The sequence below is a fragment of the Nannospalax galili genome, unplaced genomic scaffold (genome assembly GCF_000622305.1).
Source record: "Nannospalax galili isolate Female #2095 unplaced genomic scaffold, S.galili_v1.0 scaffold1257, whole genome shotgun sequence".
Taxonomy (NCBI): Eukaryota; Metazoa; Chordata; class Mammalia; order Rodentia; family Spalacidae; genus Nannospalax; species Nannospalax galili.
In genome coordinates this window covers 209,963-224,531 of record NW_008339002.1, presented here as the reverse complement: position 1 = coordinate 224,531, position 14,569 = coordinate 209,963, and the positions used below count along the sequence as shown (strand labels likewise).

At 43.0% G+C, this 14,569-nt stretch overlaps 1 protein-coding gene across 1 annotated transcript in view; it reads right to left on the bottom strand.

Annotated features, from left to right (window-relative positions):
• Positions 1 to 1,401: 1,401 nt before the first annotated feature.
• Positions 1,402 to 14,569, bottom strand: part of LOC103734672 (vesicular glutamate transporter 2) — a gene marked incomplete at its 3' end in the record, with an annotated part of 31,309 nt that continues 18,141 nt past the window's right edge. The window contains exons 4-7 of the mRNA XM_008833704.1: positions 7,927 to 8,041; positions 6,936 to 7,023; positions 4,785 to 4,871; positions 1,402 to 1,544 (exon numbers count right to left, since the gene is read on the bottom strand). Coding sequence (XP_008831926.1) covers positions 1,402 to 1,544; positions 4,785 to 4,871; positions 6,936 to 7,023; positions 7,927 to 8,041 — 433 coding nt within the window. The remainder of the gene's footprint in view (positions 1,545 to 4,784; positions 4,872 to 6,935; positions 7,024 to 7,926; positions 8,042 to 14,569) is intronic.

Below are 14,569 nucleotides of genomic sequence, written 5' to 3'. Positions count from 1 at the left end.
TAATATAAGACTTCCCGTTCATTAAATCTAAGACACACGAGCACCTGGTAACAGACAGCTTTGCCCAGGGTGAGAGGCCAAAGGCAGGCACTCTCTACAAGTGAAAGAGAACCAGCTGCAACCAAACACGGCTTGGACAGGCAAGGAAGCATAAACACGTTTTCTCATTTAAAAAGTTGACACATCTTGAGAGTAACCCTTGTGTCACACCCGCAACTTGTAGCAGAAGGGAGCCACTGGTCAGGACCCTGAATTACTTACTGAACCTGTCGGAATACATTGCTTACAGTGACCAGGCTTTTCCTTTTCTGAGGCATCAGCTTAACATCCATTGATTTTGTGCATTGAGTTTGAACTCAGAACTGGCCTGCTGCATTAATGTCACAAGAAGTAAAATGTTTCTGTTATTGAAATAAAAACACATTTGCCATATGTAGGCAAATCATAAGACACCAGATCATAAGAAACGAGTCCACAACATTACCTCCATTTTCCTTGACATTCATAATAATCCTCAAAAGTTACTGTTTACCAACAAAATACCAACGTACCAGCATACCATTTCCATGTAAGCTATGGCCAGCAGTCTAGGGCTTCACTATCTTTTAGCTTTTTAAAAAGAAGTTGCTTTCATTTCCTTATTTATGTGTGCATGTATGCATAGGTGTGTGTGCATGTCATGACATATATATGCGTGACGGTCAGATGACAGTTTGCAGATGTCAGCTGGCTCCTTACGCCATGTCAGTTCCAGGGACTGAACTCAAGTCCTCAGGCTTCTCTGTGGGCACCTTAGCCCCTGAGTCATCTTGTCACCCTTTATAGTCCCTAAATTACACATAGTGTCAATAAAACTTCGTAAAACCTACACAAAAGAGTTAATAAACAGAAACAGCCTTGTCGTGCTCATTTGCAATTTCCTATAAAGTGAACATTGATTAAATTTATTTAAATGATAAATAAAATTGAGCTGCTATTTTCATAACTGCTTATGCTATAGTCTAAGGCGTATTTTAAGATACTTAAGCAAAGGTACAGAAATCACAGGTCACAGGCTGGAAAGATGACTTAGCATTAAGAGCACATACTGCTTTTCCAGCAGACCTAAATTTGGTCCCAGCACCCACATTTTGTGGCCCACAATTGCTTGTAATTCTGGGGATCTGCCTCCTTCTTCTGGCCTCTGAGGGTGATGTACTCACATGACATACAGTCACACAGACAGACACAGTGATAAAAATAAATCTAAAAGAAGAACTGGTAATCACTCCTGAGGGAGTCAGGAAGTATGGAGGAGCCAAAATAATTAACGTCAGATTATGTCTACTCAATAAGGATGGTACAGCAGCTAATCAAGGAAGGGGAGGGGAGGAGTAAGGACCAGCGAGGTGGAACGCTTACCTCCATGGCGCCCAGTAGGTTTGCGCTCTCCCCAATGCTCTCCTCTATGTACCTCCGTTCTTCCTCTGTGATGGAGGGATGCTTCGCAGGGCTCTCGTAGGACACCAGAAGCCAGAACATGTACCATACCATGCCAAAACTTCCTGCAAAGAACGGTTCACAGGGAGGAAGTCGAAGAGAATTGTCAGAAATAGAACAGCTACAAGTTGAAGAAAGTTGCGGTAACTCCAGTGCGAGGCCTTCTCCATGCTGGAGACTTTGCTGGGGCGCATTGTCAGAAATAGAACAGCTACAAGTTGAAGAAAGTTGCGGTAACTCCAGTGAGAGGCCTTCATGCTGGAGACTTTGCTGGGGCGCACCTTAGCTTGGGTTCCTGTCCTCAGCCCATCGACCTCACGTTTCCCAACACCCGGCACTGTGGTTTACCTTGGCCCTAAGCAGCCCAGGTGCACAACATCAAAAGCAGCTGCGGATGGACAATTGGGGAAGTGACCACACGTCCCACACTGGGCTACTGAGCAGTTCCAATCCAGATGCTCTGATAAGTGAATGAACAATAGACAAGATTCTCTCTCATCCTCAGAGAATTTCATGGGGGTGAAGGGTGAATCCTTTTCTTGTCTGCCTACCTTAACTTATAAAAGTGGTTCAACTCTGGGGGGGCTGTCTACCCCTCTCTCCTGTCAGCACCTACAGAGGCCGTAAACGGATTACTGAGTAAAATCCAGAGCTGTATGGATTGAACATAGGCCTCTATGCGGTTGTATGGTATGAACATAGACCTCTGTGATGAACATGGTGCTATTTCACAGGATGTGAGTGTATACCGTGTCTTTTGCCTGCTTACCATCCTTTAGGACGAAAGCTACACGTTACCAGACCAGGAATACCGGTCTCTCCTTTCCCTTCCTGTGTGTCAGTCATTCTCATCATGAAACCACGTTCTTAGTGTGCATTACAACCTGTAAGCACTAAAGCAGACCCTAAAGTGACATCCTCCGCTCTCCTAGAAGCTGGTCAGACCCTCCCCTCATTCCTCGGAACAACTGAGCTCTCTCATCTGTGTTCATCCATCTGCTCTTTACAAGTTTTCCTCAATACCAAACAAAGTTCCTACCTGCTGCCTTCCTCTTAACTCCTGAACATGGATGCAAACAAGATTTGAGGTCAGATAGTGTAAGAAATTCTTGTATTGTATGATTATAGAAGAGAATTTTCTCAGATTTTCAAATCTTGTCGTTCCTCAACTACATGATTCAGTTAGTAACAGACTCTACACCTCCTCTGTAAAATGGAAAAGCTCTTGATATTTTTTTTTCTTTTTTGAGGCAGGGTCTCAGTATCTGTCCCAGAATAATCTCCAATTCAGAATCCTCCTGCCTGAGTGCTGGGATCTCAGTGCTTACAGTCAGACCTGAGTGCTGGGATCTTAGTGCTTACAGCCAGACCTGAGTGCTGGGATCTCAGGGCTTATAGCCAGACCTGGCCAGAAAACAATTCATTTCTATGAGTTTGTGGTAAAGTGAAAGGATATGATTTTTTTTAATTATTTAAAAAATATTTTATTTATTATGTTTATTTTATGTGTTTGCATGTATTGCCTGCATGTATGTGAGTGCACCTATAATGTAATACCCATGGAGGGCAGAAGAGGACGTTGGATCCCCTGGAACTGGAGTCATGGACAGTTTTTAGCTGCTGGGATTTGAACCTGGGTCTTCTGCAAGAATAGTCAGTGTTCTTCACACTGAGCCATCTCTCCAGCCCCAGAGGATATGAGCTTTAAGGGAAACAGCAGAGTGCTTGACAGAAGCAGATCGTCTAACAAGTGAGAGCTCATATTCAGTGCAGACTCAAACAACTGGACTCATTCATACCCTACATTCCAAGGTGTTCGTGACTGTCAAGAACCAAGTACATCTACATGCCCCTGCCGTCTACTTGAGCCATTTCACATGTGATATTTCTTCAGTTTGCTCCACTGCCCAAGTTTTATCTCATTATTTTTATTTTTTAAATTTTATTATTTTTATTTTATGTGTATGCATGTATTGCCTGCATGTAGGTAAGTGCACCCGTGTTGTGCAGTGTCATGGAGGTCAGAAGAGGGCGTCGGATCCCTCTGGAACTGGAGTTAAGGCTGGTTCGTAGCTGCCATGTGGGTGCTGGGAATCAAACCCGGGTCCTTTGCAAGAACAGTCAGTGCTCTTAACCGCTGAACCATCTCTCCAGCCCCATCTCATTAATTTTTAAAACGAAAATGCTGAATACATTACTCAAGACCCAGTGTCTGTTACAACACATAAACATGCATTGTATATTTTCGAATATCTAATGTGCATCCTCCGATGCTCACTCAGCCATAAACATTAAGCGAAGTACATGTTGAAATAATGACTTTCTTAAATTAGCATTCCTTTCCAACATAATGGTGTCTGAGATGTTTATGACGTTAAAGTCTCATCATATCTTCAACTAAGTCACAAACTGAGGCAAAACCAGAGGACTCTGTGGTTTTCCACAGCAAGTACCAGCTGTATTGAGTTACAGGCCCCTGTGAAAATCTAACAAAAAGTGTGCCTTAAAATCTGATTTTTAAAGGTCTCAGTAGGGAGTCAGTAAGATGACTCAACAGGTAAGAGTGTTTTCCACCAAACCTGAGTTTGACCCCCAGGGCCCACATGGTGGAAAGGGAGAACCTACTCCTGCACACAGTAAATAAGTAAATGTGTCTTTTTTTTTAGTTACTAAAAAATTCTTTTTAGATAAACATAAGCAGGCTGGGAGACAATTCAGTGGGTAAAGTGCCTGCTGTGCAGACATGAGGACCCGAGTTCAGATCCCCATAAACACAGGTAAAAAGATTCAAGCACCAGGAGCACTTGTGATGGACCCAGAGGAGAGGGGCGGATCCCAGGAGCTTCATAACCGGTCAGCCTAGCCAACTGATGGGGCTTAGTGGGCTTTAATTTCTGCTGCTGTAACAGATGATTCCTGATATTCATCAAAGCTGATTGTTGAATTAGTGTAACCAGCACCTCCTAAACCAGCCACCCCTGTTGACCAGGCAGAATCAGGGGCCAAGAAATGACAGCAGGAAATAGAGGTGAGTGGTAGCCAGCTGTTTCCTCCTCAGCAGCTTTTAATCAGGACCTAATTATCTTCTTTATCATAAGAAGCACATGATATATTTTTATATTAAAAAGTAGGAATAAAACAAGAAACAGCAATAATAGAAAACAACACAAGTCTTTTCTTTGTTCCTATTGGAATAGAAAATGAAGAAGATAAGTAAATAAATTTTTTAAATGCATTCAGCTCAGTGCATAACCGTGTCTATCTTAGCTTATGATTTTCTATTGTAAAATAGTGCAGCAACGTACCATACACATAGAATACCGAAGACCAGCCAGTGTACTGCACGAGAATTCCTGCTAAAGGCATCGCAATGACAGCTCCAGCGTAGGAACCTAGGAGGGAGGGACGATGGGAAGACAGTACGGTAGAGCTTTTCCTCTCCCATAAACCCCCTGGGGCTTACAGGAACACACTTGCACATTAAGCTGCAATACACATACCCCACGTTCCACTAACCATATCCAACCCTACAAACTTACACACAACCCTACATAGACAAAACCACTGGACCACAGCAAAACCACCCAGCTACCCAGGACATGCCAGAGATTTGAAAACGAGAGAGCCTGCTGCTTGGTGTGGTCCTGAGCAGCTGCGCTAGGCTGGAGGCAAAGTGGGTTACCACTCAACAAAAACGAGGCGTCTGCTCCTGAAACCCAGCAGCGTGTCACCTTGTAGCAGAACCACACAGTTCTGGCTTTGCGTGGTGTCTTCGACCTTCGTTTAAAAGCTTATCGAAGATGGCTGCGAAAACAGTACCTTAGATATCTAGGCATAAACTGCGATGTTCAGTTATACCTCAGTGCCTATAAATCCAACATGTGTGGATGACACGCACTATTTTCTCTTGGTGTATTTGCAGTAGCTCTGATCCTGAACTTTAAAGGGGATTTTTATTTGCCCTCAGTCTGATTTAGAAATGGAATTGGTTTCTTGACTAGCAGTTTGGGAGTCAAAAACAGAAAACTTGAGTATATGTAATAAAAAATAAATAAAAAAAAAGAAGACCTTGAGTCACATTAATTGTCTTTAATAGAATTAGCAGTGAAACAAAATATTTTCAAGTTTCCAAAATGCTCCAAGTGCTAAAAGCTTAAACTGAAGTTCATCAGTTGTTTCCTAAAGCGGCATTGAGGTTTTGTTTCCTAAAATAAAAACTTCAGTGCGCAGAAAATTATAGTAAAAATACCTAGGAAAGCAGGAGGGGTCGTGTCCAATCTCGTGACATTTTCAAATTTTTAGAACATCTTTTATTTTTTATATTTTTATTATTTGTACCAGCATTTAATGTGTTCGGTGTCATTACGGCATTTTTGACCAGTGAGTATTTGTCCTTCTTCCTCCACCTGCTCACCCCGACCCCTTGTCCCCTGTGGAACCCCGAGATTCTTTCTCTCTGTTAGGTCCCATGTGGTCCTCCTCATCATGTATTATCACACTCTTTGTTTCCTTCCTAGCTGTTTAGACTTCACCCACACTTATATCTGTTTCCATAAATAGTGCTGGCTAGGATCCTCATATAAGGGCTCGCTAAATGCTACACTTTCCAGATCATACACGTTCCTGAAATTTTCATGGTTTTATTTTTCTTTAGCTGAATAATATTCCATTGTGTATATGCACCACATTTCATTATCCAGTTATCTGTTGACAGTTCCGTTTTCTTACTATCATAGTGACTTGGATTTCACCAATTTGTCCACGGTAATTCTAACATAATTGTTCCAGATACAAATCCCAATGAACTATTACATTTAATAAAAGCAAAATTAGTATTTGCAAACATAAATCTATCTTATTCATTTATTTGTTTCTACTTTGCAAATATGCTTAAAATTTGTGTGGTTTTGTACATGTGTATGGCTTATCATAAAGAGAAAGTTGTATTGGTATTCTCAGAATAATATTATTGTTATTATAAAATTACTCATGGGGCTGGAGAGATGGCCAGCAGTTAAGAGCACTGGCTGCTCTTGCAGAGCACCCAGGTTCGGTTCCCAGTACCCACATGGCAGCTACCAACCATCCGTAACTGCAGGTCCAGAGGATCTGAACCCCTCTTCTGACCTCCACAGACATTGCACAGCATGTGTGCGACTACCTCCATTCAGGCAATCACTCATACACATAAAATAAAAATAAATAATTTTAAAAATCACCCATGAATATATTTAAAATCCTAGATGAAACTGAGCAGCTCAGAGAGTACAAATAATGGAAAAAAAAAAATCTGGGTTTTAAGGATACCAGTAAAACTACAGAATTGAAATAGTAGTCAAAAACCTTACCCCACCCCAAACCAAAAGGCTTTACAGGTGAGTTAAGCAAGCTTTGGATTCCTATGTAAATGGTCCCTAAACTTCCACCCAGCAGGGCTACAGGGGCCCTTAACTCACCACAGAAGGAGGTGGTAGCCAGCCTACTCCTCTCCAAAGGAGGGGCCCACTTGCTCCAGATCCCATGACAGGCTGGGTAGGTGACACCCTGGATGGGAAAACAAACATCAGTATGCAGGACACAGGGCCCCTGGAATCACCACATCCTCTGTCCACTTTGCCAAATCTGTTTCTATCAGGATGGGAAGGAGGTTTTAGACAACCTGGTACTTGTGGGTTCTTACTGACCCCAGGGGAATCCCATTTGTAAAGCTTCACACAGACCACAGAAAGGACAGCCTTTTCTGTGCCTTCATCAAATGCTTCCTCCTTCCAAGTCTTCCATTCACCTCAATTCTTCTGATTAAAGTGAAAGCTAAGACTATATAATAAGTAATTTATCTATAATTCTAAATAGCTCATGACATGTGGAGAGCTTTTGTAAGTTACTAAAATGAGTGATTCCCAAATGTAAGGACCCTAAATAGAAGTTTAGGTGTGCTTAGAATTTAAGAGATTAAAAATAATTAGTGCTCCAAACATTTTGCCTCCATCCTACCCTTTTTTTCTTTTCAGAAGAAAAATTTTTCAGTGCCTTAATATATTGTTAGCCTATTGCTATCATACCCCACGAGAAGGGGTAGCTCACAGGATGAACTCAAATTGTTTAATGACTTTCTTTCAAAGTCTTCAGGATGGTACATCAAGAGCCAATCAAAAGGTTATATGGCTAGAGAAAATGCTCAGTTACATACTTCAGTATGATTGAAGGCTAACAGAGACTTCACATAAAACTCTCAGGTGCTGGGAATACGGCTCGTGGCAGTGGGGTACGTGTGTGCAAAGCCCTGGGCTTCAGCCCCAAATACCTGACTGTTTAATGTTTCCAACATTTCATTTTTTATTTTAGCATTATGCAGTACAAGTTAAAAGTTATTTATCAATGAAGACAAAGATGAAATGGTAGTTTTCAGTGACACCCAATTTGAAACATCACCCTGCGGTTCCCTACCTCCACAAGTCCCTGCAATATTCTAACGAAGATGACGCATCCATAATGCACTCTGGCTGCAGACGGGATCAGCATGTTGAGGGTGGAGGTGAGGAGGATGGCAGCTCCAAAAACCCTGGAATCAAATGATGGGAAGACTGTAAGGACTTGGCATCGTTCACACAGCTAAACTCGGGCAACATGATCATTTAAGATACTCAACAATCACAACCAATTTTAAAGTAAATATTTTTCTAAAACTGTATTAATTCAACTGTGAACCTAGAAACTTGCACCCACTTGTGAGATGTACTCTTGCTCTGGAGTGTGTTACTGAATATGTTAAAGCTGTAGTGAAATGCTTCTTCTAATCATGTAGTTATTAAAATTTTTTAAAAATAATGATTAAAAAATAATAAATCTTCAGAGCATGAAAATTGGCCTCCTTAATAGTTAGTAGTGTGAAAAACATTACCATTGAAATTTACCTGACGACTTTATATCCATGCTCAGATGCCAAGGATCTCAGAAAGTAACTGACTGTGACTAGTAATAATCAGATATATAGAGATTAGAAATGCATGTGCAAACATCTTAATGTCAATTGCATTAAAAATGAATTTTTCTATATGAAACTGTGTATTTTAATAATGAAATGGAGATCTTTTTTAAAGGTTAAAACCTCATTTAATTTTATGTCCTATAGGGTTTATACTGAGTACAATATTGTATAACTGTAATAATTCAACCATAAACCTAAAAATTTAGAGCCAATTTTGAAAGCGATGCGTCGTAGCTCTGGAAATTGTTATTGAATATGTCAACGCTGTTGTCATGAAATGCTTCTTCTAAGTACGTGGTTATTAAATAATTTTTTAAAAAATTGGGAGATGCAATTTAAACAGTATTTAGGGAAAATTTTATAGCACTGAAATGGGCTTTTTTCTTTAAAAATTTTAATTGAGTTTCTGTAATTTCATACAACAGTTTTTAATCAAATTTAGACGCCCTCCCCCCATTCACACCTCCCCATTAAAATAAAGAATAGAACAAATTGGAATTGATTGCCTGGCTATCACGAATGCACCCTTGACCTCTATAATAGTTACATATTATTTGATGTGCAAGAAGTAAAAGTAGGTTGAGCCAAGTGTGGTTGTGCACAACCTGCAATCCTGGTATTTGCCAAGTGATCAGGAGTTCAAGGTCAGTCTTGGGTAATAGCAAGTTCAAGATCAGCCTAAGCTATGTGAGACTTTGTCTCAAAACAAAAAAGAGCCAATGACTCTGATTATACTTATTTGCACTTACTTTATTCATAGAACTAATTAAAGACTGAACTATTTAGCGAATCGCTGTGTTTGTCACTTTGTTATGTAAGGCAGGGGCCGATCTCTTCACCTGTCACACAGAACCTACGTGTAGTTCCAGAAGAGTCTCTGAGAAACACTGATGGATGCAGGAGTCGGGTGGCGCCTCCTTTGTGTGACTTCCCAGTTTCCATAGAAGCTTCAGACACATAGAATTTTATAAAAGCAACAACCTCAGTGCCCCCGGTGATCCCGTGGTCAGCGCCACAGCAGGTTTCTGTGTTACAAATGACGACAGTAATGTAGCAGGGCCCATGTTCACCTTCTGTTCCTTTCTTTTTGTTTTCTTTCTTTGTCTGGGGGGTTATAGAGGTGGGCAGACTCTGTCTGAGGCACACATCCCCAGCATCATACACACACACACACACACACACACACACACACACACAACTCAAGAATTGTAGGATAACTGCTAAAGAGTCTTTCTTTTCACAAGTGAAAAAAATTCCATCTAATAGTTCTTTTTAAGGGTCCATAGTTTTCACACTAAAAAATCAGAGTGCCCTCTCAATGGGAACCTCAGACTTGGTTGCACGCAGAGGTTAAGTCGGGAAGACATCATTCCTAATGAACTAGTCCCTGTGTTTCGGAGAAGCATCTGCAGGTCACACTCTGAGCCTTTAGTGCAGGCCAGGTAGGTTTCCCGCCTTCACTTTCTGATTTTTCCAGAGACGATTCCAATGCAACTGTTAATAATCTGAATTTCTGAGGAGACCTTGATTATTATTAAACGCCACTGAAATTTAGTAAATGACTTTATAAGGCACCAATGAAGGGCATCTGTTTTTCTATCCAAGGTCTGGGCAGGTGGTTTCGTTAAGAATCCGTAGCTGCATCCACCTCTCCTGAGTCTCTCCCCACAGAGGTAAGTCATCAAACTTGGCATAAATATACAGCTCTGTGTTCCTCTGTCCCTGCTGCTGAATGTACATGCTCTGCTTTGAGTCAAAGATGACACAGCAGGCTAAGATTTGAGGTGGCATGGTGGGGGCGGGTATCCTATTTATCCACATTGGATTAATTTTATTTTCTGTGATATAATTTCCTGTCAGTGGGGCTGGAGAGTTGTCTCAGCGGTTAAGAGCACCGGCTGTTCTTGCAGAAGAGCCAAGTTCGAATCCCAACACCCACGTGGTGGGTCACAAGCATCCATAACTCCACTTCCAGGGAATCCCACAACACCTCTTCTGACCTCCGCAGGCACTGCACAACACAGGTGCACTACATACCTGCAGGCAATACATTCATACACATAAAATAAAAATAAATCCCCCCCCCAAAACCTTCCTGACACCACTTTCTTCCACTTTGGAGAGAGTTTTAAAATGGTGTTGTCATTTAATTAGATGCAAGGTCCTTTCCCACACGTTTTGTTACCTCAGAGTCCCCACCTCTGTACTGCGGACGTTTCGGTCTGGGTAATCCTAGGTTGTTGGGCACTGCCTTATGCATGATACAGTGCTTAGTCCCATCTCTGAACTTCACCCACTAGGCGCCAATGATATTATTTCTCCTAGCCTCAAGTTATAACAACTGAAAATTTCTGTAACGATTACCAAATATCTTTCAGAGGACAAAACCGTTCCCATGGTGGGGCGAACTACTTGTTGAATGCCTACAGCAGAGTTCAATTTAATGAGAACTTATTTTACTCGATAGGTGCCAAGCGAGACTTCAGGTGCTGTAAACTCCACAACCTCTTAACCCATCAGCAGAGGCAATAGTTCACTCATATTACACTTAAAATGTGATCCTCGAAAAGGGAGGTCAGTCTTTGAAGTTGTTAACCAGTTCTAAGCCAAGGAGACCTGTGTTTGATCCAGTTCCAACCTGTTTCATTTCAGTGGGCTTTGCCACTGAGATCTACATACCACAATGCATGTACTATACAGTGAGCAATGCATTTCGGGATTCTCACTTTACATTTTAAAAGTAAACTTCACAAACCTACGTGAAATCATCCTATTCCTGAAATAATATAATACATCAAGAGGTCATTTTCAATGTCTACTTTCCACGCTCCCCTTAACCGCGTTCTTTGGGAAGCAAGGCATGCTGGAGAGAGAACTCAGGGCCTGGCAGATGTTAGGCAAGTCCTTTATCACTGAGCCACACCCCTAGCTTGGTGTAACCTCATGGCATCATCTGATGCTCCTAAGCTTATTAGTTCCTTCACTGTCAACTCTTGTTATTACTATCACTTCTGAAAGTACATTGACTTTATTCTAACCAGTTAAAAATAAGATCTATCAAAGCTTGCACGAATTTGGAGGGTGAATGAGATGCGGCTCTAATTTAGTTATGATGTATATGCGTATCTGAGTAATTAAAGTTTGGAGTATCAAGTTCGTGCCCCATGTGGAAAGCCTTTCCACTCTCCCACCACCAGGGTTGAAGCTGTTTTTCCACTCGCCGCTCACTGTGCATGCTAAGTTCAATGCTTGTGATCTGGATTCAGAGCAGTGTATTTGGGCTCAGATAGGGGTCAAAGATTTGCAGAGCTCCTACCAGAACACCTCCATCAATGTTAACTGGGCTAATCTTCCTAGAACTTTCTGAGTTAGACTTTCTTCACCTTCTCGTTTTAAAAATAAGGGAGTTGGATCAGAAAGATTGGCCAAGAAAATAGCAAATATTTGAATTCATATCAATGGGGCATGAAAATGTGTGTCTACTCTATGAGGGCATTGCAGATGTCCTGAGAAGAGTCGCGATGGGCCATAGTGTGGTCGAAGAGGAACGAGGAGCGACAAGGACCCAGGAGACAGTGCTGAGGGCTGGAACGGAAGCCACTGCAAACCAGGGGGAACACGCACTCCAGTGACCAGAAGGCACAGCTGTCACGGAGACGCCTTCTGGTCAGGCCTGGGAGATGAACGCAACAGAGAAGAAATCCCCAAGCACAGGGATGAACCACGATGGCTCAAAACTAGAAGGCCCCATTACGCACAGTGGTGCCCGGCTTAGCAGACGCTGCTCAGGGTGTGTTGCACAGACTGAGATGCTGCAGCTCTGTCCAACATAACCTTACAGCAGGTAACCCGCCCTTGGCTGAAATGTCTCCACGACACACGACTGGACCAGAAAGCAGAGCGGTATTGAAAGTGGTTGAACACGTGGTCTTGGGAGAAGAAGCAAGGACCACAGAGTGGACAGTGAGAGGAGGGATTGAACAACGTGGACTGGACAGGAAGGACCACAGAGTGGACAGTGAGAGGAGGGATTGAACAACGTGGACTGGACAGGAAGGACCACGGAGTGGACAGTGAGAGGAGGGATTCAACAGTGTGGACTGGACAGGAAGGAATGTGGGCAAGTCCACTACATCACAGAAGTGGTAAAATTTGGGGCGACATTAGACAATGAGAGATGATTTTGCTCCTAGGCTGGCAGGAGTGTGCAGCTGACTGGAACGGAAGGGGGAGAGGTCTATGAATGCAGGAAGGCAAACGTGATCAGGAGCCTGGACACCCGGGCGGAGAAGCAAATGACCAAGCCACTGACAGCGGGGAAAGGGAGCTAAGGCTGGCACAAAGGCATAACAGGTTGTCGTAGGGAAGGGAAGGGACTCTGAAGAGGGAAGAGATTCAGGGAGAGGGCAGATGGCAGAGTGGTTTGCACTGCATATGTGTGGAAGTCATGGTGATGCACATGTTGTTAATAATTACAACAAAATGTGTGGAACTGTGTAGTGATTTAAAAGAAACAATAGCCAGGGCTCAGAAGAGCAGCGGAACCCAGACCCACACAGCCTGGGTTCAATGGTCACCTCTGCCACTTACCACTGATGACCTTGTGTGTTTCCTCCATCTCCAAATGGCAACGTTAACAGGACATATGTGATATATCTGTGCTGGTCATAGTGATAAACACTGTGACTGAAGCCACCTGGGGACAGAAAGGGTTTATTTTCCTTACAAGTTGCAGCCAATCATTGAGGGAAGCTGAGGCAAGAACCTGGAGGCAGGAACTGAGCACAGACCACGGAGGAATGCTCCTTACTGGCTGGCTTCCCCTGGTTTGCTCAGCCTGCTTTCTTACCCATCCCAGGTCCACCTGCCTAGGCATGGTACCGCCCACAATGGGCTGGACCCTCCCAGTTCAGAAAATGCCTCACAGACATGGCCAAATCCTTCTCTTGAGGGTCTTTCTTCCCAGGTGACTACAGTTTGGGTCAAGTTGACAAAGACAGACCAGCACAGCAAATACAGGCATTTGTTGTCAAGTCTGGTGACCTGAGTTTGAGTCCTGGGGCCTACATGATAGAAGAACCAATACCCACAATTGCCTTCTGACTTTCAGATGTGGACTATGATATTTTAAATATCTTTAAAGTATCTTAAAGATAAAGCTGCTGCTTGCACAGATGGTATAACTGGGACCCAGAGTCCCAACAACTATCCAGGTCATGAAGACAGAGAGCTGAGGACATGGTCCATACTTAGTCTGGTTGCAGACTCCAGACAGCTAATCGCCAAACTCAGTTCTATTGTATGAGCAGCAGTAGTTAACACCAATGCTGGTGGTAAAAACACCAGATAAAGTAACAAAACCTTTGAAACATAAAAACCTTCCTGGGAGCTGGTAACTGAAGTGAGCCGAGGCCTACCACACCCTCCCAGAACTTGACCCTGGACCAGTGCTGAGCCTCCTGCAAGTCAGTATCCCCTAGAGCTGCTTGTAGACAAGCAGAGTTGACATTTGCAAAGAAAGCCTGGATTTCAATAGAGGGATGGAAGAGGTAGAACGGAAAAGAAACACCAAACCATTAAACAGCTCCGCACCGCAGTGACCACACACTGGAGTAACACCAATGCTGGTGGTAAAAACACCAGATAAAGTAACAAAACCTTTGAAACATAAAAACCTTCCTGGGAGCTGGTAACTGAAGTGAGCCGAGGCCTACCACACCCTCCCAGAACTTGACCCTGGACCAGTGCTGAGCCTCCTGCAAGTCAGTATCCCCTAGAGCTGCTTGTAGACAAGCAGAGTTGACATTTGCAAAGAAAGCCTGGATTCCAATAGAGGGATGGAAGAGGTAGAACGGAGAAGAAACACCAAACCATTAAACAGCTCCACACCACAGTGACCACACACTGGCATAGGTAACAAAGGAAGGGCTTATTAATCCAGACTCTGAGGCCCAGAGTTTCAGAGGCAGTGGGAACAGTGGACCTGAGGATTGATTGTATTTTGTACATGCTTGGGGACTTTGCTTGCCTGACAACAAGCTGTCAGACATGGGTGTTGGGAGCTGAACTCTGGTCCTCTGAAAGAGCAGCGAGTGGTCTCCA